The sequence below is a fragment of the Dipodomys spectabilis genome, unplaced genomic scaffold (assembly GCF_019054845.1).
Source record: "Dipodomys spectabilis isolate Male_0828 unplaced genomic scaffold, ASM1905484v1 ptg000061l, whole genome shotgun sequence".
Classification (NCBI taxonomy): Eukaryota; Metazoa; Chordata; class Mammalia; order Rodentia; family Heteromyidae; genus Dipodomys; species Dipodomys spectabilis.
In genome coordinates this window covers 3,886,958-3,912,485 of record NW_024870738.1, presented here as the reverse complement: position 1 = coordinate 3,912,485, position 25,528 = coordinate 3,886,958, and the positions used below count along the sequence as shown (strand labels likewise).

General features: G+C 37.3%; 1 protein-coding gene across 2 annotated transcripts in view; it reads right to left on the bottom strand.

Moving 5' to 3' along the window:
- Glra2 (glycine receptor alpha 2) overlaps window positions 1–25,528 on the bottom strand; it is a 134,414-nt gene that overhangs the window by 6,156 nt on the left and 102,730 nt on the right. For both annotated transcript variants that reach the window (XM_042680519.1, XM_042680520.1), the window contains exon 8: window positions 25,045–25,194. In XM_042680519.1, the coding sequence (XP_042536453.1) occupies window positions 25,045–25,194 (150 nt within the window). The remainder of the gene's footprint in view (window positions 1–25,044; window positions 25,195–25,528) is intronic.

The following is a 25,528-nucleotide window of genomic DNA, read 5'->3' as shown; positions in this document are numbered from 1 at the left end:
ACAACTGAGCAATACTTTATAGATGAGTTGCTGGGGTCACAGGCACACACAACCAAATCCAGCTTCCTTTTGTAAAGATGGAGTCTTACAGATTTTGCTGCCCTTTTCTGCCTATCTGGCCTGACATCATGATCCTCCCATTCTCAGCCTCCCATGTAACTTGCGGGGGCAAACTTACACAAGTTTGCCTCACAAACTTGTCTGCCCAGGCTGGCCTTAAACCATGATACTATGCATGGTCTTAAACTTCCATATAGCTAGGATTACAGTCATGAGCCAGTGCCTGGATTCAACTAGTTTCTTTGACTGGACTGAATTGCCCTTTTTCTTGGAACAGAAAATTGTTCAGTTGGAACCAAAGGTTGTAGTGAGCTTCAATAAATGTAAGACATAATGAATGCTTTAGGCTACCTTAGGAAACAGTTAAGTGCAAACACAATAGGTTTTCAATGAAAAAGTCCCCAATGAAATTCTGGCTGAGTAATGCTTAATCAAAAACCTGACCATTTGTATCATCTGGATGTAGGCAAGAAGGATGTCCATGAGAAATTTTCCTAAATTCTTCAGGTCTCCACTTCTTCCTTCATATTATAGGGCCTTGTGAATAGATATGAATAAAGAATAGGTACAATTTATCACGATTATTTATCATACACTTAAAAACTAGTCAATCTCAAACCATTCCTGAACAACACACATTTCCTAAGGAACAGAGGAAAAGAAAAGCTATTTAGTTATGTTTGTAATGTAACTTATTAAAAATTGGACCTAACACTCAGATCTGTCTGGAGTCTTCAATTTTTATATTTTTGCCTCTATTAAACTTTGCCTCTATTAAACTTTAAATGGCTTCCATTCAAGAATTTTGGATAAGGAGTCTGATCAGACTTTGTAAAAGTTCAAATAAAGAAAATCAAATATAGCCCTTTGGTACCTAATGATGTGGTGAAATGAATTAAAACTATCAAAGTGTCATTTGGGATACATTATTAAAGGCAGTTTATAAGGAAGCTACTATATCATTTTTTTTTGTTTTTCAATAGAGATAAATTCTCACTCTGTACACCAGGCATGTCTTGAATTAATGATTGTCCTCCCTTAGCTTCCTGAATACTGGGGTTGCAATCATGTGTTACCATGCTAGGCTCAAGAAAACCTTCTCTTTAAGTGATCAAAATAAATTGAATTTTTTATGGAGCTTGCTGTAATGTTTTCTTATATGTTTCATTGCTGAATGTTTCAATCAAGATAATTAACATTTATCACCTTACATATTTACAATTTTATCATAAGAATATTGAAAGGTTTCGGAACTTTAAAATATATAATATAGGATAATTAACTGTAATCATCATATTCTTCCTCTCAAACTGAAATTGGGCGTATCTTAAAGAGATGTGTAGATGATGTGACTCCTGTCTAATAATATGAATTATAAATTGTACACAAGTAGCTTCCAACAATGAATGGAATTGTTTCCACTTAGATTAGAAAGCAACAGATACAGTATAGAATGAAAAAAAGTTTTTTGTTTTTTTTTTGGGTCCAGTCGTGGGGCCTGAACTCTGGACCTGGGCACTGTCCCTCAGCTCTTCAGCTCAAGACTATCGCTCTACCACTTGAGCCACAGCACCACTTCTGGCTTTTTTTCTTTTTGCTTATGTGGTGCTGAGGAATCGAACCCAGGGCCTCATTCATGCAAGGCAAGCGCTCTACCACTGAGCCACCTTCCCAGCCCCTGAAAAATGTTTTCTAGACCCTTAATCACTTATAGTTATGAAACAGACTAAAAGGGTTATTTAGGTGCAAACAAGTACCACTTCTTATGGAGAAAAAAGATGATTCAACAAAGCAGACCCAGACCCAGAGAGCAAAGCAAACCTGAACAAGCGCGATTCCAAGGGAAGGATCTCTAGTCATGGCAACAAATTTTAAAATTCAGTGATTAATCAGTCATTACTGTGTCTTCCTCACCACTTGTTTTGAATAGGAGCCATTCTGTGAATGTCTTCATATTGTCTGCTGGGTAAGTTGGGCAGATCTGTTTTTAGCTCACAAGTTTTTGTTTAGTTTTTTTTTTTTTTTTTGTCGGTTGTGGGGCTTGAACTCAGTGCCTGGGCACTGTCCCTGAGCCTCTTTGTGCTCAAGGCTAATGCTCTACCACTTGAGCCACAGTGCCACTTCTGGTTTTCAGGTGGTTAATTGGAGATAAATCTCATGGGCCTGTAACCCTAGCTACTCAGGAGGCTAAGATCTGAGGATCTCAGTTCAAAGCCAGCCCAGGCAGAAAAGTTGGTAAGACTCTTGTCTCCAATAAACTACTCAGAAAAACCTGGAAGTGGCACTGTGACTCAAGTGGTAGAGCACTAGCCTTGAGCACAAAGAGGCTCAGGGGCAGACCCTCACATCTCAGCCCCCTGACAAGCGAGGATAAGGTGTGAGCCACTCGTGCCCTGCACTCTGGGTTTCATATTGAACTGTCCCCAAAGTACTTAACCCAAAGTATCTTACCTGACCTAAATGATGAGATCCTACATTTTGAACCACATTCTAGTTCAATGCATGTAATAAGTTTTACCTATGGAAGCCTTTTACAGGAAGGACTTCATTTCTCTTATCTGTAAAGGATAATAACAGTAATTTTAAAAACAGCTCCCTAGTTTACTGTTCTTGTATGTACCTAGTTAATCTATCTCTGAGAGTACAGATGAATGTGTTTTGCATATGGGAGAGGAATGAATTGTTTTGATAAGTGGGTAGATTATGGCAGAATGTATTTGTCCAAGATGATCTCTACCACAGCTCTCATCCATATTTTCTTCAGTATCTTTTTTTTTTTTTTTTTTGCACTAAGGGCTTGGTTCTTGCTAAACAAAACGTCTTACTTTCAGGAGCTAGAAGCTTGTGCCTATAATCTTAGCTACTCAGGAGGCTGAGAGTAAATGGATCACAGGCAGAATAGTTTGTGAGACTGTATCTCAGAAAAAGTCATCAGGAAAATGAAATAGGGCTAGTGTCATGATTCAAGTGATAGAACAAGAACCTAACAAGCATGAGGCCCTTAGTTCAAGTTCCTGTATGGGGGAAAAAACTCTACCACTTGAGTCATGCCCACTGTACAAAAAAGATCCTTTTTTCCTTTTGTCGGTTGTGAGGCTTGAACTCAGGGCCTGGGCGCTGTCCCTGAGCCTCTCTGTGCTCAAGGCTAGCACTGTACCACTTGAGCCACCGTGCCACTTCTGGTTTTTAAGTGGTTAATTGGACATGAGTCTCATGGGGACTTTTCTGCCCCAGCTGCCTTCAAACCGTGATCCTCAGATCTCAGCCTCCTGAATAGGTAGGATTACAGGTGCTAGCCACTGTTGCCTGGCGTTATTGTTCTTTTTGAGGTACCAAAGATGGAACCCAGGGCCTCCCACATACTAGGCAAGTGATCTACCTCTTGAGCTGTGCCCCTATCCACCAATGCATCTTTGAAGCCCCTCTTACTAAGAACTGTCTGTGTTCCCTTAGTTTGATCCTAGTGAGGTTGGCTGGTAATGTGCATATAACAAAAACAATGCAGTAGACCAACACTGTATGACTTCCAATGCAAGTTCACAAAAGGTGATGTAGCTTCTTCCTGTTGACTACTGAACTTGTGCTGGGAATCCTGAGCCACTATAAAAAGTTCCACACTACTGAAACCACCATATTGGAGGGAAGCCAAGACACATGGAAAGGTCACATACAGCCACTAATTAGCATTTCTAATATTATGGTACTCCTAACAAGAAATACCCATTAGACATTGAGTCTTTCCAGAAGAGACTTTAGATAGAAGGTGTAACTAAGACAGAGACAAATCATCCTCATTCTGCCTTCTCCAAATTCCTGAGCAAAATAAGTTGCTGGTTGTTTTGTGTCATTAAGCGTAAAATTATTTATTATGCATAGTAGCCGGAGTAGATTATTTGACTCATTGTTTCACCATATTTTACATTTTCAATATCAAAGTCTCAAGACTTAGAATTCCTAGCATAAACTAAGAAATATTACAAATATTTAGGTTGTTCATGGTCCTGTGGGAATGCTGGCCTTTTAGTTTTAAAAGTAGGAGTAAAAAATGTCAATTTAAATACAGTGTTGGTTCTCCATGGACACTAATATACTTAAGTTCATGCATTAATAACTGCTTGGGTGCCACCCAGTGTGCTTACTTCTAGATGTTCTTTAGAAGGACTAAGTCAGAGACCAGCAAAATGAATAGTAGGAAATGGATACTTGCAGTGGGGGAAGGAATTAAAAGAAGTAGAGTAGAAGAGTGAACAGAGGAAATGCAGGCAAGAATGCACCTAGCATATGCCACAAAACTGAGACAAATAAGGGTAAAGATGTTGAAGGGATGATAAGATCAAGATGCATTGTATACATAAACTACTTTATTATGTGGCAAAATTTTCAATGCATAACCTAAACATTAAGAAAAAGTGAGGGAAGGGATAGGTGGGAGGGATGGGTGAGAGTAGGAGGTGACATTGATCAAGAGGCACTGGATTCGTAAGCTGCTCTATTGAATGGCAACTCCTTTGTACAACTTCCTAAAGAAAATTATATATATTCATATATGGGTGTATATATATATATATATATGGTGAACACTGCTCTGTAAGCCATGCTAAATATGTTGGCTCTGGTTTGTTCTGAAATGAGCTTCTTGTATCTTCTCTTAGCCATTTGAGATAGAGCATCACTGTGGAAGGCTGCACTATCCACCCTACTACAGGAGTCATATTACTGGAGAACTAGCAGCACTCTAATATAATGTGATGTTAATGGGGGCTGTAGCTCCTGGGTGAAAAACAAACTTGTTGACTTTCCCTCAGTAATAATGCAGCAGCAGGAGGCCCATGTCATATCTGGTGACATTCTCAGGGGCAAAATCTCAGAGATTCTCACTTATTCATCAGCCAATCTCTTTCCTGTTCTAAAAACCAAACACAAGTGTGCTTTCTTTTAAATAAATATGAGGAAGTGGCGCTGTGGCTCAAGTGGTAGAGCGCTAGCCTTGAGCTGAAGAGTGCAAGGACAGTGCCCAGGCCCAGAGTTCAAGCCCCACGACCGATCAAAAAAAAGAAAGAAAGAAATGGAACTTAAATAAATATGAGAACCAAATGAAAGTGACAAATTACTGGGTAGTGTCTTTGATATTAGATTCAGAACTAAGAATCTACTATATGATCAATAGTTCTTGATAAATCCTTATTGATTGCCTGGGGAATTTTTTTTTAACTTTATAGAAGGATCTTCTAGTAGCTAGTAAACATAAGCTCATTTTGTTCCTGATTTTACTCATCAAAACGGATTTACATTCAATCTTTTCTAAGAAAACCACATTCTATAATGAGTCAAATGTACTCATAACTATAAAATTCTGGTACAAAGTAATCTACTTTTTAAAAGAGAATAAATAAATAAATAAATAAATAAAGTATTGGAGGAGGTTTGTAGAAAGGAAAAGATTACAGAATACTTTAAAAAAAAGACTGTATCTTATTAGTTACTTAAATTTATCAATGAGAGATAAAGCATTATACAGTAATGGCCATAAAACTTAGGCACAGGTAGGGATGTAATGTTCACTTTTGCTTATTTTATTCAATAATGAAATTGGCAGAAGGAGAAAGAAAACCTTTGATCCACTGAAAGCTTTTCTGCACCCAGGACCTCCCATTGCAGGGGCCCTGGTCATGCAGAATCCATTTATCAAGCTGTTGTATTTATTAGTTTTCAGCAGTAACGTTGAATAAAGAAACTCCTGTTATAGGACAAGCACTGTAAGCATAATGATATATAATATCTATTCTTAAACTCTAGCTACGTACGTTTATTTTTGAAGGGGCAGAGGTGACTGATAGGGGATGAGAAATTCTTTGTGGTATGACCAGGATCTCAGGAACTGATATTGCCATTATCTAAAAGTAGCTGGAATGTAGGGAAGAGGGTTTGAGAATGGCTAAGATTCCTAGCTACCAAAAAAAACAATCCATTTCCTCTTTCAGTAGTAGATTGCCCTGTAGCTAGCTCAGGGCTCTAGCTCTAGACAATTGTGTCTAGATAATTAGTTGTTGTAAGGACATAAGTTTTGCATTCAGAATGTTTTACTCCATCCCTGGCCTTTGTCCATATTAGATGCCAGTAGCACCTCTTTTTCCTAGTTGTGACAACCAAAAATGTGCCAGACTTGCTAGATAAGGCCTACAAGAGCAAAATCGTTCCCTGAGAACCTGTGTTTAGCTTGTCAGGTGTGGACACATGGAAAGGCTATTTTCTCCATCCTCCTTTGGCGCCTATGTTAGTCTATGCAATCTATCAAGCATCTGGAATCAAATCAACTCAAAAGTCAAAGCAGAATCGAATCACTCTGCTACCTCCAATATTACATGGTCAAAACCACCTGATAGTGGCTCGTCAAAATCATTCCATCAGAATTATTGCAATAATCTTCTAATATGGTTGGTTCTTAGGCTTCTGGATTCTCCCTATCAACAATAATGTATATTTTCAACATAGCAACTAGATGGATCTTGTTATAATGTGAGTCAAGTCAAGGTCGTTCTTCAGCTCAAAACCCTTCAGTGGCTCTCACCACAGAGCTTCTTGTAATGTTTCCATTAGCTCTCAGGCCCCAAGTCTTGTTGATTTTCCTCTAGCCCAGGTAAGCAGACATTTTCTGCAACCTAGTTAGATTATAATTAGTAAATAGATAGGTGTAGAGTAAATGTTTTTTTATACCTCATGGACCATGTTAACATATGCAGTCCACATTCTTTTAACATATGATTTGAATCAAATTTTTATATAGTAAAAATATACCCCACTCTATTTCAGAATATATCTTACCTATAGCAGCATATGTTACTGTTTAATTATTATTAAATCATTTAGCTTTCTGCTTAAAAATCTCTAAGGCAAAAATATTTTCACTTAATGTTTGCTGTTGTCTTAGAGAAAGTAGCTGAGAAAACCATAACACAGTTGAGATGTTTCAATTCCTCAAGAGAATAGTTATGCCTTACATAGGGAAATTCTTTCCTAGTAGCTCTGTCAATTCTGTTCTAGCTTACAGTGTTCAAGTCACACTAAATTCGAAGAAGCATGAAGGTGAACATCTTCCATCTGGAGTATGAGCTTTTTAATTATTAACATTATTTGCCATCTGTTCTGGGTGCTAAGTGAACATTGAGAATGGACAGGACAGGTAATCAGGAAACTAACATACTGCTAAACTCAATAGCAATAGCATCAATAAGAAAAGTCATAACATTAACATCAATGACAAATCGTGCCAAGCATTGGCTTCCTTTGTAACTTAGATAATTCTGATGGCAAAATTCTCTGCGCTATTATCACACCTGTTCTTTCTCATGTGTGTTGTGTATATGGAATACACACACACACACACATAAACACATATATAGGTATAGATATAAATTTCATACACAATTGATACCAAAATGATTACTGTGTTGGATCATCTGTTGTTTACCTTGCACTGCCATTCCCGTAGAAGCACCTGTCTAAGACTGGGAAGAATTCTCTTGCTTGCTTTTGGGTTATGATTTTTCTATAAGCTGAATTTAGGAGGATCACAATCTATCAAGCATTGGAAAGAAATAAGAATAGGGAAGAACAAGTTTTTACATGAAGTGTGAACGGGTTTTAGAGAATGAATCTAGAACATGTAAACCAGTCATTCATAGTTAGGGTCAGTTTTAATCCTCAGGGGCCATTTGGTAATATCTGAAGATATTTTTGGCGATTATAATGAAGCAAGCATTTTCTACTGGCATTTAGTAACTTGGTAGAAGCCAAGATACTGCTAATCATCTTGTAGTAAATAGTATAACCCCTACCACAAAGCATGGATTATCTAGCTCAAAATAATAGTGCTGAGTCTGGGGAAACTTTTACATACCCAAATGTTTTTAATATAATGTGATATCTACTGTGGAAAAGGAATGCACATACCACCACATACTATGGGAGAGGTAATACTATGCTAAAGTAATTAAAGGAAAGTTAGATTACATTCTTCTTTTAATAGCATCAAAGAATGCACTGCCACTGAAAGATCTATGTGAATGCTATAGCTATGTCACAGAGAAGCACACACATGATGTAAAAGCAGCCTCATTTTAACTGAATCTGCTTGTAAGTGCAACCGCAGAGCAGTTCCAGTCTGCCATTTGGCCAGGAGCTGTTGTCTTATAATCATTCTGCATTATAATCCAAGGGAAGATTTGTTGCGAAGCACAGAAACTCACTAATGGTAGTTTAAATAAATGGAAAGAAATGCCTTTAATGAATCACTTTAAGAAAATTATTACTATAATAGTTTATCTCCTTAGTCTCCACGGATCAAGAAACAAGGTCCCTTAAAGGTGAGAAGACAGATCTGGAGCTAGAATTCCTTGCTTCAAATCTCTGTTCTGCCACTAGTCATTGTGGGATCTGGGTATATCACTCAGACATCTATGTGCCTTATCTCCTCTGCTGTAAAATGGAGACAATAGCATCATCTTTATAAGATTTTTGAGGGTATTCAGTGAGACAATGGGCTTTAATGACTTACAACAGCACTTGGTATATAGTGTGTTCAATAAATGATAGTCTCATATTGATATCGATAATAATATAATCAGAGTTATTCAGCTCAGACACTCTAATAAGCAAGGCATTTAGTAAAATTATTCTACATCTCTCAGGGCTATTATTCTCAACTATTTCTGCTTTTGTTCTACCAGTTTTCTTTATTTATTCGTGGTCCAACCAGGCCACATCAGCCTCTATCCTATGGGAACCTGTTCAAATCAAGTTCTTACTATCATCTAACTGAAAGTATTAGGACTTCATTCAAATTCTTGGAAGAGATAAGATAAGATCCTCTTATTGATATTCCAGTTTTTAGACTGTTGTCCATAAATCACTGGATGTGAAAAGTGATATTCATGAGATAATAAAAGGACACATAGAGGTCAGGGTAAAGAGTAAGGGAATGCTTCCTGGGAAGTGAATGTTTCTGAAAGCACACCATTTGAGAAACAGTAAAAGGAACAAGAAAGATTGGTCTTGAAGAGATAAGCTTAGATCATATGAAAGCGGTTTTCTAAAGAATGAAGGGTTCTTATGAATTCAGATTCACATTTATTCAATGGCTTCAAAGTAGCTAATCAGAAATAATTGGTTGGCATTACAAGGAGATGGAATCCAACTCAATATGAAGATGGTCCTTTAACAATCTACGGCTGAATAGGGAACATTCATGAATATGGAAGTTCGTGAATTCCTTATTGCTAGAGATAGTCAAGTGTTATTCTTGGGTTTCATAGCCTAGAGGCTCCAAGCAATAACACCAGCCTTCCAAATAAACACTTTTCTCTTTTTCTGCTCACTTCCACTGCTCAATTTCTGCTTGAAGAAGCTCAGAGGGAAGGGAGTCAGTGCTTTTGGCAAAATTTGGTGAGTTGTTTGTTCCTGCAGGGAACTCAATAAACTCAAAAACTGAGAACTGATCAATAAGATTAAATCTGTATTTTTTCTGTTCTTGATGCTTTTCTACCAAGTTGGAAAGACAGGTTAATAAGTTCATCCTGCAATCACCCAGATGTGCCTTGGAGAAGTGTTAGCGCTTTTGAGCAGAGGAGCAGTAAGGCATATCTAGAATGGGGAGACATCTGTGGGCTATCGCTTCATTGCTTTTCACAGCTGCAAAACAAACATGTTTCTCTTGGTGGAAAAAAAACCCCATAAACCTACTTTCTCTGGCCAATCTTATTTCCTTCTGCATTTACATAATCCTGTTAAGCCAGGTTTTCTCTAATGAATGTGGACTGTAGGTTCTGTTTTAAAATTAGCAGTTACTGAAGCAGGTGAACACTAAACCATCAGGAGGCATTTTCTTATTGCTTCTCCCAAGGACATTCACTCAAAGCAGCAGAGTGAAGCAGAAACACCATCTATGCTCCATATTTGTCTGGCTTATCATTTAGTTCTGTAGATCATTTGTGCTTTTGCTGTCTTCTACCTTCCTTATTTATCTCTATTACAACTATAACTATTGTAAGCACCTCTTTAAAACATTGGAAAATAATGGATGAAATTAGGGTTTGTGGATTTTTTTTGAGACAGAGTAGCTGTAGTGTATTTCCAAGGTTTCCCTACTGTCTGTTTCATTACTATGGTTACCAGATTTAAGACTTCAGACAGAAAAATCTGTGTTTAGGCCCAGAGGGAAGAGACTGGTTGAAGTAAACACAGAAGACAGAGATTGATCACAAGTGAAATGAACACCATATCTGTTGGTCTAATTGTTGACCAACTGAGTTTCTAGTAAACCATGAAGGTATATATAATACAATACTTGTGAGTTACTTCCCTTTCCTTTTCAGAAATGTCAATGCAATAATTATAAGCAATGACCAAAAGGAAACCTTATATGGTTAGAAGAAAATATATTTCATAGAAACTTGACTTCTATCTCCCAAGCTGTGTGCCTTACAGTAAAACAAATGTGCCAAATTGTGTTTGACCCAGCTTGACACAGAAGGCACAGGTAACAGAGTGATGAGCATCACACTGGGTCATGGGCATCACAATCCTTAGGTGGGGTGTGGATGTTGATTATTAAGACAAGGATGGACAAGGGGCTTAGTGAGTTTTGGTGAGGTGCAATGGTCAGTAAAAGCTACAGTTCCTATCCATGTCATCATAGAAAACAAATAATGATCCTTGCTACTTATTGTACCTATGGCTGCCTCTTAAGGGTCTTTGACAAAGGTAACCCAGAGAAACTCTGGTGTATTTGTTTACCTGACCTTATCCATCTTGAAAGGGCTGGTTTTCAAAATGTTTCTGCCATGAAAATACTTCATGATCACATGTATGTTTGGAATCTAAGATAGTCAAATTCATAGAAGCTGATAATAGAATGATAGTTGTCAGAGGCTGGTGAGAGGGGGAAATAGAAAAGAGATGTTGATCAAAGAGCACAAAGTTTTAGTTACACCAAATGAATACATTGTGGGCTTCTACTTTACAGCAATGTACTTACTATATTGGATACTTGAAATTTGCTGAAAGTAGATCTTAGGTTTTCTCAGCACAAAAAGAAACAAAATGGTAACTATGTATGATGAATATGTTAATTAGTGTGATTATGATGCTTATTCCATAATGTGCACATAGATCATCAAGTTATATTTCCTGAATAGTTTTCTTAATTGCCCTTAACATAAAATTGAAGAAAACATAAAGATAACAATGTAATGATGAATACAAACCACATATACAACACTTTTCTCTGCAAGCCAAAATTTTCCATTATTAGACAGAATATATACACGTAAACATACTCCATCCACATTGATATATCTAACAAAACAATATTGTAAAAAATTGTGTAGTTTTCCAGTCAAATGCACTTCAATATTTTCTATTGTTTGCCCACTTTTTTTTCTTCATGAAGCCTACTGTGAAGCTACTGTGCTGCCTTCAGGACTTCTAAGTCAACCACACCCTATAATTTAAAAAGTATACATTAAGTAGTCACAGTTGGTTTCTTTGTTGTTAGTATACATTCCGTAAATATTAATTGAGCATTTACTTTATGATAAGAATGTTCTAGTTGTGGGGAACTCTTAAAGAGAGGCTTTCAAATACCTGGCCAGATTCCTGATAAGTGATGAGTTAAATGTTCTGTTTAAACTCATGACAACTGTTGCTATAATTTCACAAGAGGAGCCTGCCTATTATGTGCCAGGTACTGTGTTAGGCCCCGGGATTTAAGTCCCAGACTGTGTGTTGTACACACCTGTTTTCTGGCTTTGTAAAATTTGGTGCAATTATGTTCATCAACTTTTGCTATTATTTCTAGAAACATTGGAGATCTATTCAGAAAAAACATTGCCTATGCTGACACCTTGAAACAATTCTCTTATGTTTTCCTCTAGTCATTTCAAACTTTTATGTCTCATATTAAGGTCTTTGTTCTATTTGAGTTGATTTTTATATAGTGTAATTGGGATCTCATTTCAGACTTTTACATGTAAATATCCTACTTTTTCAGCAACACTTGTTAAAAGGCTATTTTAGGGAATTAATGGAAATGTAATGAAACATATAAACAGAAGCAAGCGCAAGAATCCCACAATCATCTTAATAGATGCAGAAAAATTATTGATAAAAATCAAACATACCTTCATGCTAAAAACCTTGTATAAACTAGGAATAGAAGGCTCATATCTGAGCAAAATGAACAGAACATTGTTCTGAGTAGAGAAAACTGAAATTTCCTCTAAAATCAAGAATAAGGCAAGAGTGTCTACTTTCTCCACTCTTATTCAATGTAGTGCCCGATTCTTAGCCGGTACAGTAAAGCAATTGAAAAAAGAAATGAGATACAAATAGGAAAGGAAGAAATAAAATTATCCATACTTGAAGATGATATGATCCTATATTTAAAAGAGCCAATGACTCTGCCAGAAAATTTTTAGGTCTGATAAACATTGTTTCCAAAGTAGCAGGATACAAATAACATACAAAAATTAATAACACACACACACACACACACACACACACACACACACACACACACACATATTCATGATGAAGGGACTGGGAATGGGAAAACAATTCCATTTGCAATAGTCTGAAAAAATAACATACCTGGGAATAAACCTATTCAAGAAGGTGAAAGACCTCTACAATGAAAACTATAAAGCGAAAGAAATAAATTACAGAAGACCCTAGAAGATGAAATGACCTCCCATGTTCGTGGATGATCAAAAGTTAAATGACCATACTACTGAATGCAACATGAAAATTTGATCCAAACCCCATCAAAATTCCAGTGACTTTCCTCACAAAAAGAAAAAGCTTTCACTTTTATCTGAAGTTCTCTGTGTGGGAAACTCTCCAGGTTGAATTTATGTACCTGAGAGGTCTAACAGCCAAATGAGAGGAGGCCATTTTCTGCTGAGTACTAAATTCACCCTTAGAAATGTAGTTTTCATTATCAACTTAATTACTTAATCTCTGTTCAGAAGACCAAGGCCAACTTATATAATTTACAGTTAGCATTCCAACCAAAAGTAACTTTACAAAACTGGCTTCTTCCTCGAGAATAGAGTCCTTCTTTAAGAGCTGAAAGCAACTCCAGAACAACTGTGTTCTTAACATTTTCTGTCCCATATTAGAACATTACTTACATGTTCTCTTAATGATCTCTAAAGCTGTATGAAAACAGATTTCAAAGAATCTTCCTATCTTTGCTCACCCCTTTTCTAATGCACACTTCTCTGTACAAAGCAATCATTAAAAAACCAACTCATTGGACAAATGAATTTTGGGGTGGTCCAGCGGCTCAATGTGAAAACATAAGAAGACAGGGCACATTTCCTTATACCTATTCTTTTTTAAAATGGTTGTTGTAAACATCATGTACAGAGGGGTTACAGCTACCTAAGTCAGATAATGAGTACATTTCTTTTGGAATAGTGTCACCCCTACCCTCACTCTCTCCCATTTCTCCCTCTCATCCTGACCCACAAGTTATATAGTTCATTTTCAACATAGTATCTAGTGAGTACCACTGCTGTACTTGTTCACACTTTGTCCCACCCTTTCTGTGCCCCCTTACCCTCCCAAAGTCAAACTAACAAGACAAAAGGCAAAGAAAACCAAAGGAGCAACAAAGAAAAAAATCATTTTATATGATCATACACATAGCTATCAAGCCTTTGTGCTCCTCTCCTAAGAATATCCTCCTTTGATCTCACTGTGTGAATGTCTAAAGATATTTTGATAGTCGTTATCCTGCCTTCCACAGATATAGCAATACTTTCTTGCAACTCTGATGGTATCTCTTGGCCACTGTAGTTTGCTTCATGCCTACTAAAGGCAGGCCAGAAGTGATAGGAAGGGAATGTTTCAGGAGGGGCTCTTAAGCCATGAGAACTGTAGACTGGTGAGTAAATACCCATCATTGTTACCCTTGGGAGATCAAGTCTGAATCTCTCAGATTTGAGCAACACTTACTGCATTACTGGTTTTCCCAACTTGACAAGTTTCAAAATACAAGTACAGTGTTCCATATTTCTGAAACAAAGCCTGTGGCTTCAGTCCTACTACTATGTTATAAAAGCTATGATTGTAGATATCTTGAGCCATATTTTGCTTTATGGTAACTCGTGCTATAGTTATGTTAATAGCTGGATTCTTTTAGTGTGTTTAAATTATTATAAAGTTTTATTGTTATTACAAAGGTGATTTACAGAGGGAAATCACTCATTACAAGTAATGAGTGCATTTCTTTCCTTCCTTTGCTTACTCTCAGTTTTTCCCTCCTGTCCCCACCTACAACTTGTATATTCTTTTTCAACATAATGTCTACCGAGCACCACTGACTACCACTGCTTAAAACTGGATTCTTATAAATGACAGAGAGGTCTTGTGTGTCCCCGACAGAACAGCAATGAAATGCAGGTTTGCCTAAGAACAGTAATAATTTATCTTTTATCAATACTATTCTTGTTTGTAACAAGCTCATTTGACTGCTAAAGGTGCATCAGACACAGCTTAAACAGAAAATAAATGATTCTGGCTCTGTAAAAGAGTAGGTACAGGTAACTAGAATGTGCTGATAAATCTACAAGTAAACACACTAGATGGCAAAAGACAAAAAATAGACTTGGACATGATAAATTACACAGGTCTTTAGACATTCACACAGTGAGACCAAAGGAGGATATTCTTAGTAGAGGATCACAAAGACTCAATAGCTATGTGTATAATCGTATAAAATGATTTTTCTTTGTTGTTCCTTTGGTTTTCTTTGCCTTTTGTCTTGTTAGTTTACGTGTCTTTGGGAGGGTAAGGGGGGGCACAGAAAGGTGAACAAGTGCAGCAGTGGTAGTCTCTAGATACTATGTTCAAAATGAACTATACAACTTGTGGGTCAGGATGAGAGGGAGAAATGGGAGAGAATGAGGGAAGGGGTAATACTATTCCAAAAGAAATGTACTCATTATCTGGCTTAGGTAACTGTAAGCCCTCTGTACATCATCCTTGGATGATGGGAAATGGGCTTGCAGATGTTGTTAAGTTAAGGAACCTGGAATGCAGAGAGGTTCTTGGATTATATAGATGGACTTAATTAAAACAGGTGGAGGCCTGAAGTAGACATGGTTATGGAAAATATATCAGAGAAATGCAGAGTTGTGGCTTTGAAGCTAAAGAAAGAGTCATAGCCAAGAAGTATGAGTAGTCTCTAGAAGTTAGAAAAAGCAAAAAGTCACATTCTCCTCTAGGCCACTGTCATATAAATGAACTAAAGATGGCCTCTGTGTAGTGGACTTGGATAATTTATTCTTCATTATAGGTTGATATTAGTTAGCTTAGGAGCCTGAGTGCACTAAACTCAAATTTTACACTTTGAATTTTTTTTAAATAATGAAAACTGGCAGCATGCAGGAGAGAAGACAAAAGAACTGCCAAGCAAGGAAAGATTAGGGGATAGACTCACTTATCTAGGCAACGTCTCTTCTGGATGAATCCCTTCTCTTTAAGGCACTAGATTTCTCTTGCCATGAGGGCTCTCGCCTATGCAGTACAGTACAAGCACTGTCAAGTTATGTTTTCTGTGTGTTACTGCCTCCATGTTCCATCATCTTTTTTCTCGAACTGCTCAATTTGTCAATCCCTGAATTAAGCCATCACCTTGATTTTAGCACAGTAATCTATGGTGGACTTCTGATCTTCAAAGGCTATAGAATAAAAGTTTGTCTGGTTTGAAAACCATTAAATTTGTGGGGGGGGGGGAGGTTAGGGAGATGACAAGAAACATGTGTTACTATAATAATTTGAACTATCAATTCATTCTTATATTTATAGGTGCTTAACACAGCTTTGCTAAGGTCATAGTATGTGTCTTAGATCTGTGAAGCTAGTTGCAGAAAATTGCAAAAAAGGCAAGTGAAAATGTGTTCATAATGATCTAGCTAGAGTGGGACTTTCAGATAAGTACAAACTAATTCTATAATTAAGAGTTTATATAATTATAAATGCTGCAGTCAATTTTCCTGATTTTATACCTCATTGCAATCTGAACTTTTCTAAATGATATTCTTATAGTTCCAATCTGTAACCATTTCATCAACTCTAAAACTTTTAGGGAGAGAGGTAGTTGAATGAGGAAGGAGAATGCAGTAAAAAAAAAAAAAATCCAGTGTTTATCCTGCATTGATCAAGATGCATTGTATTCGTAAGTTGCTTTGTTGAATGGTAACACCCTGTACAACTACTTAAAGATAATAAAATAAATAAATAAAACAGTTTAGACGTTCTTGCTTTGGAAGCATATGAAATCTTCCTTCCTCTGAATCCCATGTTCCCATGCCTTTTGTTGAACCCAACTCTTTATGATGTAGTGAAAGCACAATGTTATTTGGATCTCCTTTTCCTCTGTCATGCTGGTGTTCACTGGCCTTTATCCTTTATTCTTGCCCTTCCTTTTTCTTCCTGTCTCACCAAAGTCTTGACCTTTCTTTGAAACTTTCCTTTCCTGCCCCTTCTCCTCTTTGTCCTCTCATAATATATCCTGCCTTTCTCTCTCTCGTTTTCTTACTTTGTATTCTCCTTCTGTGTAACCTCATCCATTCTATAACTTAGCCTCCACCTGTATGTTAATGACTCCACAGAATCTCTGTCCAACCAAGTCCTTGCATACTTGCAAGTCCTGTCTCCTGAGCATTGGAATGCTTTATGGACAATGCTATCTCTAGAACTCAAATTTCAGGTTATTGTATAATGAACTCCATATCTTCCTCTTTTGTTCTTCATGCTATAAAGGCACAATGTCAAAGGTAGGGTCCATAGAACTTTTTGGACGTTTCATAGCATATATATATATATATATATATATATATATATATATATATATGTGTGTATATATACACACATATAGATGTATAAAATTTATGCCAAACATCTCAATGAATAACTGAGATAATCTTGAGATAAGAGTAAGGGTAAGAGAAAGAGAAAAATTTTAAAGAGTAGGAAACCAGAGGAACAGAAAAATACAATTAAGGAGGAAGACAAGTAATAAAGAAAACAGACATATTGAGAAGTAGCCTAAAAAGAAAAAGAATTGAAAGGGGATGCTAAAAAGATAGGGATTTCATTTGCAAGGCTGATTCTGCAATTACTTTGCATGTTTCAAAAGAGAATTCCATATTGTGAGCCCTAAAAATCTTTGTGTGTCATAATACCTAACAAAATGTAACACACTTTGAAGAAGACACCTTACAAACACTAGTAGTCTTTATGTCCCTGACAAGCACTAGCTCTATATCTTGTAATATGAGGAATTACAAAACGCTCTGACATTTATTTATTCTGGATGGCTTGTGAATTCATAATGCATGCAGGCCTGTTTATGCCTTATCTAAATTCCTCAACCTTTAAGATTAAAACATTAAAAAAAACAGGGCTTCGGCATCCCTGGGGAAGTAGTTACAAGCTCTTCAACATTATGTTTCCTAAGGAAGCAGTTGTTACCTTAATTAATGATCTATGAAATCATATTTAAACACTTTGTGCAAACATGTAGAATATGAAAAAATGGTAAATGATAAAACATACCATCTCACTATATTTTCTTAAAAGGAAATGTACATATATGTAGTTACACCAAGAAGTTTCCAAGGGCATATATAAAACATACCTGTATGGATTTAAAATATAAATATTATGTCTTTTACAAAGCACCTTATTTCCTATTAGTTATACCTTCAATGGGTAGTGTTTCAAGATGGAATCAATCCATGTGGTTAATGATTGTGGTCACATTTGTAGCAAAGGCAGTAATAGCATTGTTATTACTGAAAGTCATTTTGGAGATTTTATGGACTGTCAGTGGTCACCTGGCACTAGTTAGTAAATTATAATCATGAGTTCCTTCATGACCTACTCATCAGAATCTCTCTAGCTGAGAGCCAGGGATCCATATTTTACCTCCAGATGTTTCTCATGTACTCCTAAGTTTGTGTGGCTGAGTGCAAAATGATCTAGATGTGGTTTATATGTCAGTTCTAGTGAACTGTATGTACATGGTCTTCAAATGGACAACTGTTTATATTATGTGTTACCCTCAATTCTTGTGCTTGTTGCTATTCTAAGCAGTGCAGCTTCTAATATGTATTTTCCTAGTTTCAGCAATGAAACAAATTTTCAAAGTTCCTACTGGATTCCTTCTGTAATGGAAGCCATAGTATATTAATGATAACGCAGTGCTTTCTTCTTCTCTTTTGTAATAAACATCACTGCATGTAAATGTTGAACTACATGTACTGAGGTGTTCATCCTAAAAAAGAGCTTTTATCATGATTCATTATACTACTGAACATTTTATAAACAGATATTATAAAGAACTTATTTTTTACCCTCATAAAAACATCTCCATTTCACAAGATATTATTAGTTCGGAGTCTGCAACCTAGTAATTCTAAATATCAGCCCTGACATACTTCACACATGAGAATACACAAAATATTATAGATTTGTTTTCTTAAGGCATACATAATTTTCTCTACAAGATTTATCTTTTTATTTAATAAATGATTGCAGTCAGAAGAAGCTTTCTTTTCCAAGTAGTTCAATGTATATTTGGATAAACAATTCATATTCCAAAGACAAGATGTGGGATATAATTTGCCTTTTTTGCATCCCTCAATATCATTTCAGTTCTATATTTCTCATAAAATATGTTCAAGAAATGGATAAATAGTGACACATAAAAAGAACAGATCAGATACTATTAGTGCTTGAAAGAGTCCTGTAGGATCTGGTGATGATCTTTTGAGGAGCTAGCAATTGAGCTTAATTGAGCTTAAACTTAAAAGATGGGTAAAAGAGTGGAGAAGGAGAAAGTCACACATTAAAAATATAGTACTGGAGTCTCGCTTTCCTAAAAAGCTAACATCTGGGACATTTTTTATCAGGGTCAGACAAATTTAGCCTGCCTAATCTGGTTAAGAAGCCCTAGGTTTTCTTGGGGGTGCTAAACAGTGCTTAATTAACATTATTCTTTTTTTGGGGGGGGGGCCCGGTCGTGGGGCCTGAACTCGGCTTGGGCGCTGTCCCTTAGCTCTTCAGCTCAAGGCTAGCGCTCTACCACTTGAGCCACAGCGCCACTTCCGGCTTTTTTCTTTTTGCTTATGTGGTGCTGAGGAATCGAACCCAGGGCCTCAAGCATGCAAAGCAAGCACTCTACCACTGAGCCACCTTCCCAGCCCACATTATTCTTTTTAAAAGGCAGCTTGTCAATAGGTGCTCTTAGTGTCATAACTGTCTTCTCAAGCAGCCACAATTTCTGTGTTATCACTGAGATAAAAGAAGTCAGGGATATGTCAGAGTAACTGGAGACATAAAACCAGGCAAAAGCCAGAAATAAGGTGATTGCAGGGGAAGGGATAACATTTATAGAGTTATTGTAACCCTCCCATTATGAGAATACTTCATTTTGGAAAAAAGTTAACATGAAAGTGGGGTTTGTAAAAAACACACAGGGTATCATAAGGTATTCTAATGGACCAGGTTTGGCTTGTTCTGTCAGCCAAGATCTGGGTTAATTATTTCTGAGAAACACTGATAAAAATTGATAAGTGTCTGCTTTGTGAAATATAGAAAAGATAAAGTAAATATACCCAGTTGCAAAAAGCCTGGCTCCTCCTTGAAAGTAACCCAATTTTCTAACTTGATAGTGGAATAAACATGAGTTACTCTTCTTTATACATGCAAATGTCATCTCAGGTACTCTCTCAATAGGTTCTGAATAAATCTTAATTCTCTTGTCTCTTTGGAAAACAATGTTCCAAATCATTCTGTATCATTTTTAGAGGGTATTTCCTGATGAAAAACTAAAGAAATGATTTTATGAATTTTATACATTGGGAATATTGAATGTGTGTGTGTGTGTGTGTGTGTGTGTGTGTGTGCGCGCGTGTGTGTGTGTGTGGTGGGTGTTATGTGCTGGTATGGAGGCTTGTACTCCTAAACCCTGGGCCTCAAGCTGTTGGTTGGCTATTTCACTCAAGGCTGACACTCTACCACTTGAGTCAAGCCCACCATTTCCACTATTTTTGCTGGTTAATTATAGATAAAAGTCTCTTAATTTGTCTGCCCAGGCTGGCATAGCCTCCTATATAGGTATGATTACAGGTGTGTGCCACTGGTACCCTGCTCCATGTTTTCAAATAGTATTTCTATTTGGCTTTTTTTGTGTGACTCATAACAAAACCATTTAGGGTCTATTAAAAGTAATTTAGCAGCATATGAACTGTTGACCTGCAGTCCTCAAGTGTAAAACTGAAGAGTGCCAAAACTTGGTATCAAGATAAATGATATTATTATTAATGCAATAATCCATATTGAACAAAATAATAAAATTTTAAATCAAAACTTGATCTAAGCCAGGTGCCCATGGCTCATGCCTATAATCCTAGCCACTCAGGAAGCTGAGCTATTTGGACCACAATTCGAAGCTATTGAGGGCAGAAAAGTCCCCATGAGACTCTTATCTCCAATTACTCACTCAAAAACTGGAAGTGGTGCTGTGGCTCAAGTGGTAGAACACTAGCCTTGAGCACAAAAAGGCAAAGAGGCTCAAGGACAGTGACCAGGCCCCATGTTCAAGACCTACACTCCCTATTCACACATACACACACACATAACTTGATCTGACCTTGTACTTGTATAACTCATGTCAGTTGTTTTAACCTGGTCTTGAGTCTACCTAACCACTACCATTAAAAAATATAGAAAATATGAGAATGACATTGCTCCATTTGTTAGGAAATGGAAAGACTTGGAAAAAAATTATATTAAGTGAAGTAAGCCAGGTCCAAAGAAACATAGGTCCCATGGTTTCCCTTATTTGCAATAACTAGTATATGTCTGAGTCAAGCAGAAAAGGTCAGATAAGTTGATGTTAGGGAAATGAACCCTAAGATATGTATTCAAATGTTTTTTTTCTTTCATGCGATTGTTTCTAACACATTTATAAGATTATTTCTTTGTTGCTTTGTATGCCCCTCCCCCACAGTATAACCCCTGCTTTCACGGTATTTGATGTTGGTATAATTTGTGGAGGGGAAGGGAAAAAACAAATACAGGCGGACCCATTGCGACAATGAGACGTACAAGTCTTTATGTAGAAAACGAACTTTACAACTTTGGTGGCAGGGGAGAAGGGTTGGGGAGGGGGTAGGGGGGAGGATGGGATGGGAAGGGGAAACAAAGGAGGAGGCAACAATGCTTGATAAGAAATGTACTCATTCTCTTGCCCATGTAATTGTAACCCCTCTTTACAGTATTTTCACAATAAAAAATATTATAAAAAAAAGAAAATATGGGAATGAGTTAGAAGTTGTGTATGTGTTTGTACTGTTTCATAAAGTAAGATATAAAATGTAAACTTAAACTCTGAGCAATGGGTATATAGTTGTTAAGGTCAGGGCCTTGGGGTATGGCCTGCATATATGGTTTTTAGCATTTTATAACCTCTCTTTGGTTGCTCATCTGTAAAATAAGATAGAAATACATCCCTCATTATTGGTAGGATAGCACTTAATTGATGCAGATGAAGATAATCTTGATTGTAGAAAGTGGCACTCATGGTTATTGCAACTCTATAATGTTGATTATTGCAAAAGTAAAAGAAAATGAAAGTTTAGATATATTATAATATAAAAATCATTACTCCATCCTGATAATTCAACTGTCCAACAAGACTATGCAGCTTCTATTTTTTTGTTCTGTATTCACAGAACCTATGTTTTTTGTTTGTTTGTTGTTTATTACTATTGCCAAGTGGTGGCCTTGAAAGCTGCATGGTCAAGGCTATTACCTTGAGTGGCCAGTAGGGGCAGCAGTATTTCATCACAGGGATCAAGAGATTCTGTTCTCAACCTTTTTTTTGGAGGGGGGGGTCTGGTTGTGGGGCCTGAACTCTGGGCCTGGGCGCTGTCCCTCAGCTCTTCAGCTCAAGGCTAGCGTTCTACCACTTTAGCCAGAGTGCCACTTCTTCCGGCTTTTTTCTTTTTGCTTATGTGGTACTGAGGAATCGAACCCAGGGCCTCATGCATACAAGGCAAGCACTCTACCACTGAGCCACCTTCCCAGCCCCATCTCAACCTCTTTTATTCAGAATACTGTTCATTTTATGAGAAAGCTCCCTGTAAGTCCCATGAAGGGATCCTACGTCCTTAGACAAATCGTTCTACCACTTCAGTCACTCTCCCAGCATTTTCTTAGGATTTTTTGTTTGTTTTTGTAGTGATAATACTAGGGTTTGAACTCAGGGCCTGGGTACTGTCTCTAAGGTTTTTTGTTCAAGGCTAGCACTCTTATCACATGAGCCACAGCTCCACTTCAGGTTTTTTGGTGGTTAAATGGAGATAAGTACCCACTTGAGCCATATACACACTCTTTTAATGGAAACATTTAATTTACTTTTCTTTATGATGTTTACTGTGATATTTGTGCTTCATCTACCACTTTTCTTTGTTCTCTCTTAAACCTTGTTCTATATTACACCTTTCTTTTAGATTTACTTGTGGTTTTCTTATTCCATATTTTCCTTTCCTCTGTTCACATTAGTTTTACATTTTTTTTTACTAGTTCTTGACAACTCTTATTCTGTCATGACAAGCATCTATCATAGAATTCATTTCCAAAGATCCCAGATTCAGTCTAAAATTCCTCTATATTCAAACAACATCTTATTAATTACTCAGAGTTCAGAACCAAACTGAAAGTCCTTTCTCATCTAAGGTCTAAGAAAGCACACAGAGCCAATATAGCTCTTAACTTTACCTCATTATCTGAATCTCCTACAGTGCTGTTAAACATTTATATTCTTGTGTTCTGGCCCAAATTTTATGAATCAGTGCCTCTAGGGGAGTTGACTGAGAATTAATATTACATGATCTGTCACCTAGCATGGTAGTTAGGCTCCAGAGACCCCCACCATAGGTGAAAATTCGCGAAGTAGCAGTGTTAGATTGTCGTCCCTCGCTGTATCACAGTTTTGCTACATCGTGGATTTTCACCAATCGCGGGGGTCTCTAGAACAGAGCTTCTGCGATAGGTGAGGGATCACTATTTATGATGTTTTTTTTTGGGGGGGTCCGGTTGTGGTGCCTGAACTCTGGGCCTGGGCGCTGTCCCTCAGCTCTTCAGCTCAAGGCTAGCGCTCTACCACTTGAGCCACAGCGCCACTTCCGGCTTTTTTCTTTTTGCTTATGTGGTGCTGAGGAATCGAACCCAGGGCCTCATGCATGCAAGGCAAGCGCTCTACCACTGAGCCACCTTCCCAGCCCCCCACGATGTATTATTTTTAACCCCCAATAAAATGAAACCGGAATAAGTGAACTGCGATATAGTGAGGGATGACTATTACACAAGAGTCCCAGATGAGGGCTGGGAAGGTGGCTCAGTGGTAGAGCGCTTGCCTTGCAAGCCAGAGGCCCTGGGTTCGATTCCTCAGCACCACATAAGCAAAAAGAAAAAAAAAAGCCGGAAGTGGCACTGTGGCTCAAGTGGTAGAGCGCTAGCCTTGAGCTGAAGAGCTGAGGGACAGCGCCCAGGCCCAGAGTTCAGGTCCCATGACCGGACCCAAAAAAAAAAAAAAAGAGTCCCAGATGACTTATTGAAGGTAAAGTTGAGGGAAATTTGGGCAGCATTCGAGCCTAGAAGAGGTTGCTAAATGATGTGCATTATTCAAACTATGTCCAGTTTATGTACTGAAATATCATCAGAATCTTACAATATTTCCCAGGTGGCATAAATGACCCCATGTTAGGTAGCAGAAAGATGTGTCTATGTATTTTTTTTTAGTTTGAGTAAGAGACACAGCAACAGGATATATTTCCCCTTTTCCATGGTACTCTAAGAAAAAAAAATTGGTAGTATTAGGTGAGACCATATCCATATAAACCCAGGTAAGCTATGTCTAACAAAAAACACTCAGTTTTACTGAGTGTAGGTGTTTGGAAACATTAAGATTGACAGTGAAACCTTTTTGATTTGGGTCCACTCTACCTTCTCCAGCTTTTTGAGGAACAGGTTTTGGTGTGGCCTTCTAGTAATATTACTATAGGAGGTAGCATTCTCTATATCAAAAGGCATGTTTCTTTCCCAGATTCTGAAATGGAAAACAGGTGCCAGATTTCTGGCATACTGTATGAGACTGAGTTAGAAACTAGAGAGCAGTGCTTTCCAAACATGAATTTCCTGGAGACCTTCAGAAATACTGATGATTTTACCCCATCCTGAAACTGGGATTTAATTAGTGTGGTTATATTTCAGTGTTTACAAAATCTCTAGGTAATTGTTATGTGCAGGTAAGTTTGGGAATCACTTAAATGGAGATCTTGAGCTGTATATTTCAAACCACAGCTTCTGAATAGTATAAAACTGATATTTCTCCATTAAAGTTTAAGTCAAGAAAATGAGATCAGTCTAGTTGAGTTGATCAAGTTGTAATATACATGTATAGGCCACTAAAACCAGAGCAACTGGTGGAAAAAACAAATCAGTTATGTGTACACATAATCACATATACACAAAGTATTAATACTAATTATGGTTAAATGAACTTTCATGTTGAGTCTATATGAGCAATTATAGTTGCCTGATAAAATACAGAGGATAGAAAATTTGAATTTCAGATAACAAATAATGTTAGTGTAAGTACATGACCTGTAGTATTTGGGACTAAAATTGTTATTGTCTTGAATTTTGAATTGAACTGCAAGCCTTGTGTTTTTGTTTATTAAATCTTAAAATATTGTCCAATGTTTTAAAGGTCTGAGTAGTGATTAAGTATATTAAGACAAAAATTACCCTCAGGTTCTTGCTCATTGGATATTCTGTTTTCTGAATTATAGTGCATGCTTAAGTGCTTCAAACTATACATGGTTTTGTCCTGAGAGCCAAACATACCTTATTCTGCCTCTTCTGTCGTCTTCGGAGGCGCAGGAACTCCTTGTGTTGCCTTGAGACAAAGTTCACTGCTGCATATTCCAGTAAGGCAGCAAACACAAACAGAAGGCACACTGCCATCCAGATATCAATAGCTTTGACATAGGAGACCTGAGAAAGAGAGGAAAGAGATGAAAACTTTCAAGGAGAGCAGATTTCTAATGGTGTGGGGGGGGGGGGGGAGGGAGGAAGGGAGGGAGGGAGAGAGAGAGAAAATATCCTCATTTCCTTAGTATTTTCTAGTACTTCCTTAAGACAGTGCATAAGCTACTGTGAATAGCACTACAATAAATCACCTAAATGTCTGTCAGCAGAGAGACTCTTAAAAAATTGTGGTCTGTATACACAATGGAATACTATTTAGCCATGGAATGAATGGAATTCTGTTATTTGTATCAACAGGGAAGTGAAAGATATTATGTTCAATGAAATAGATCAAGCACAG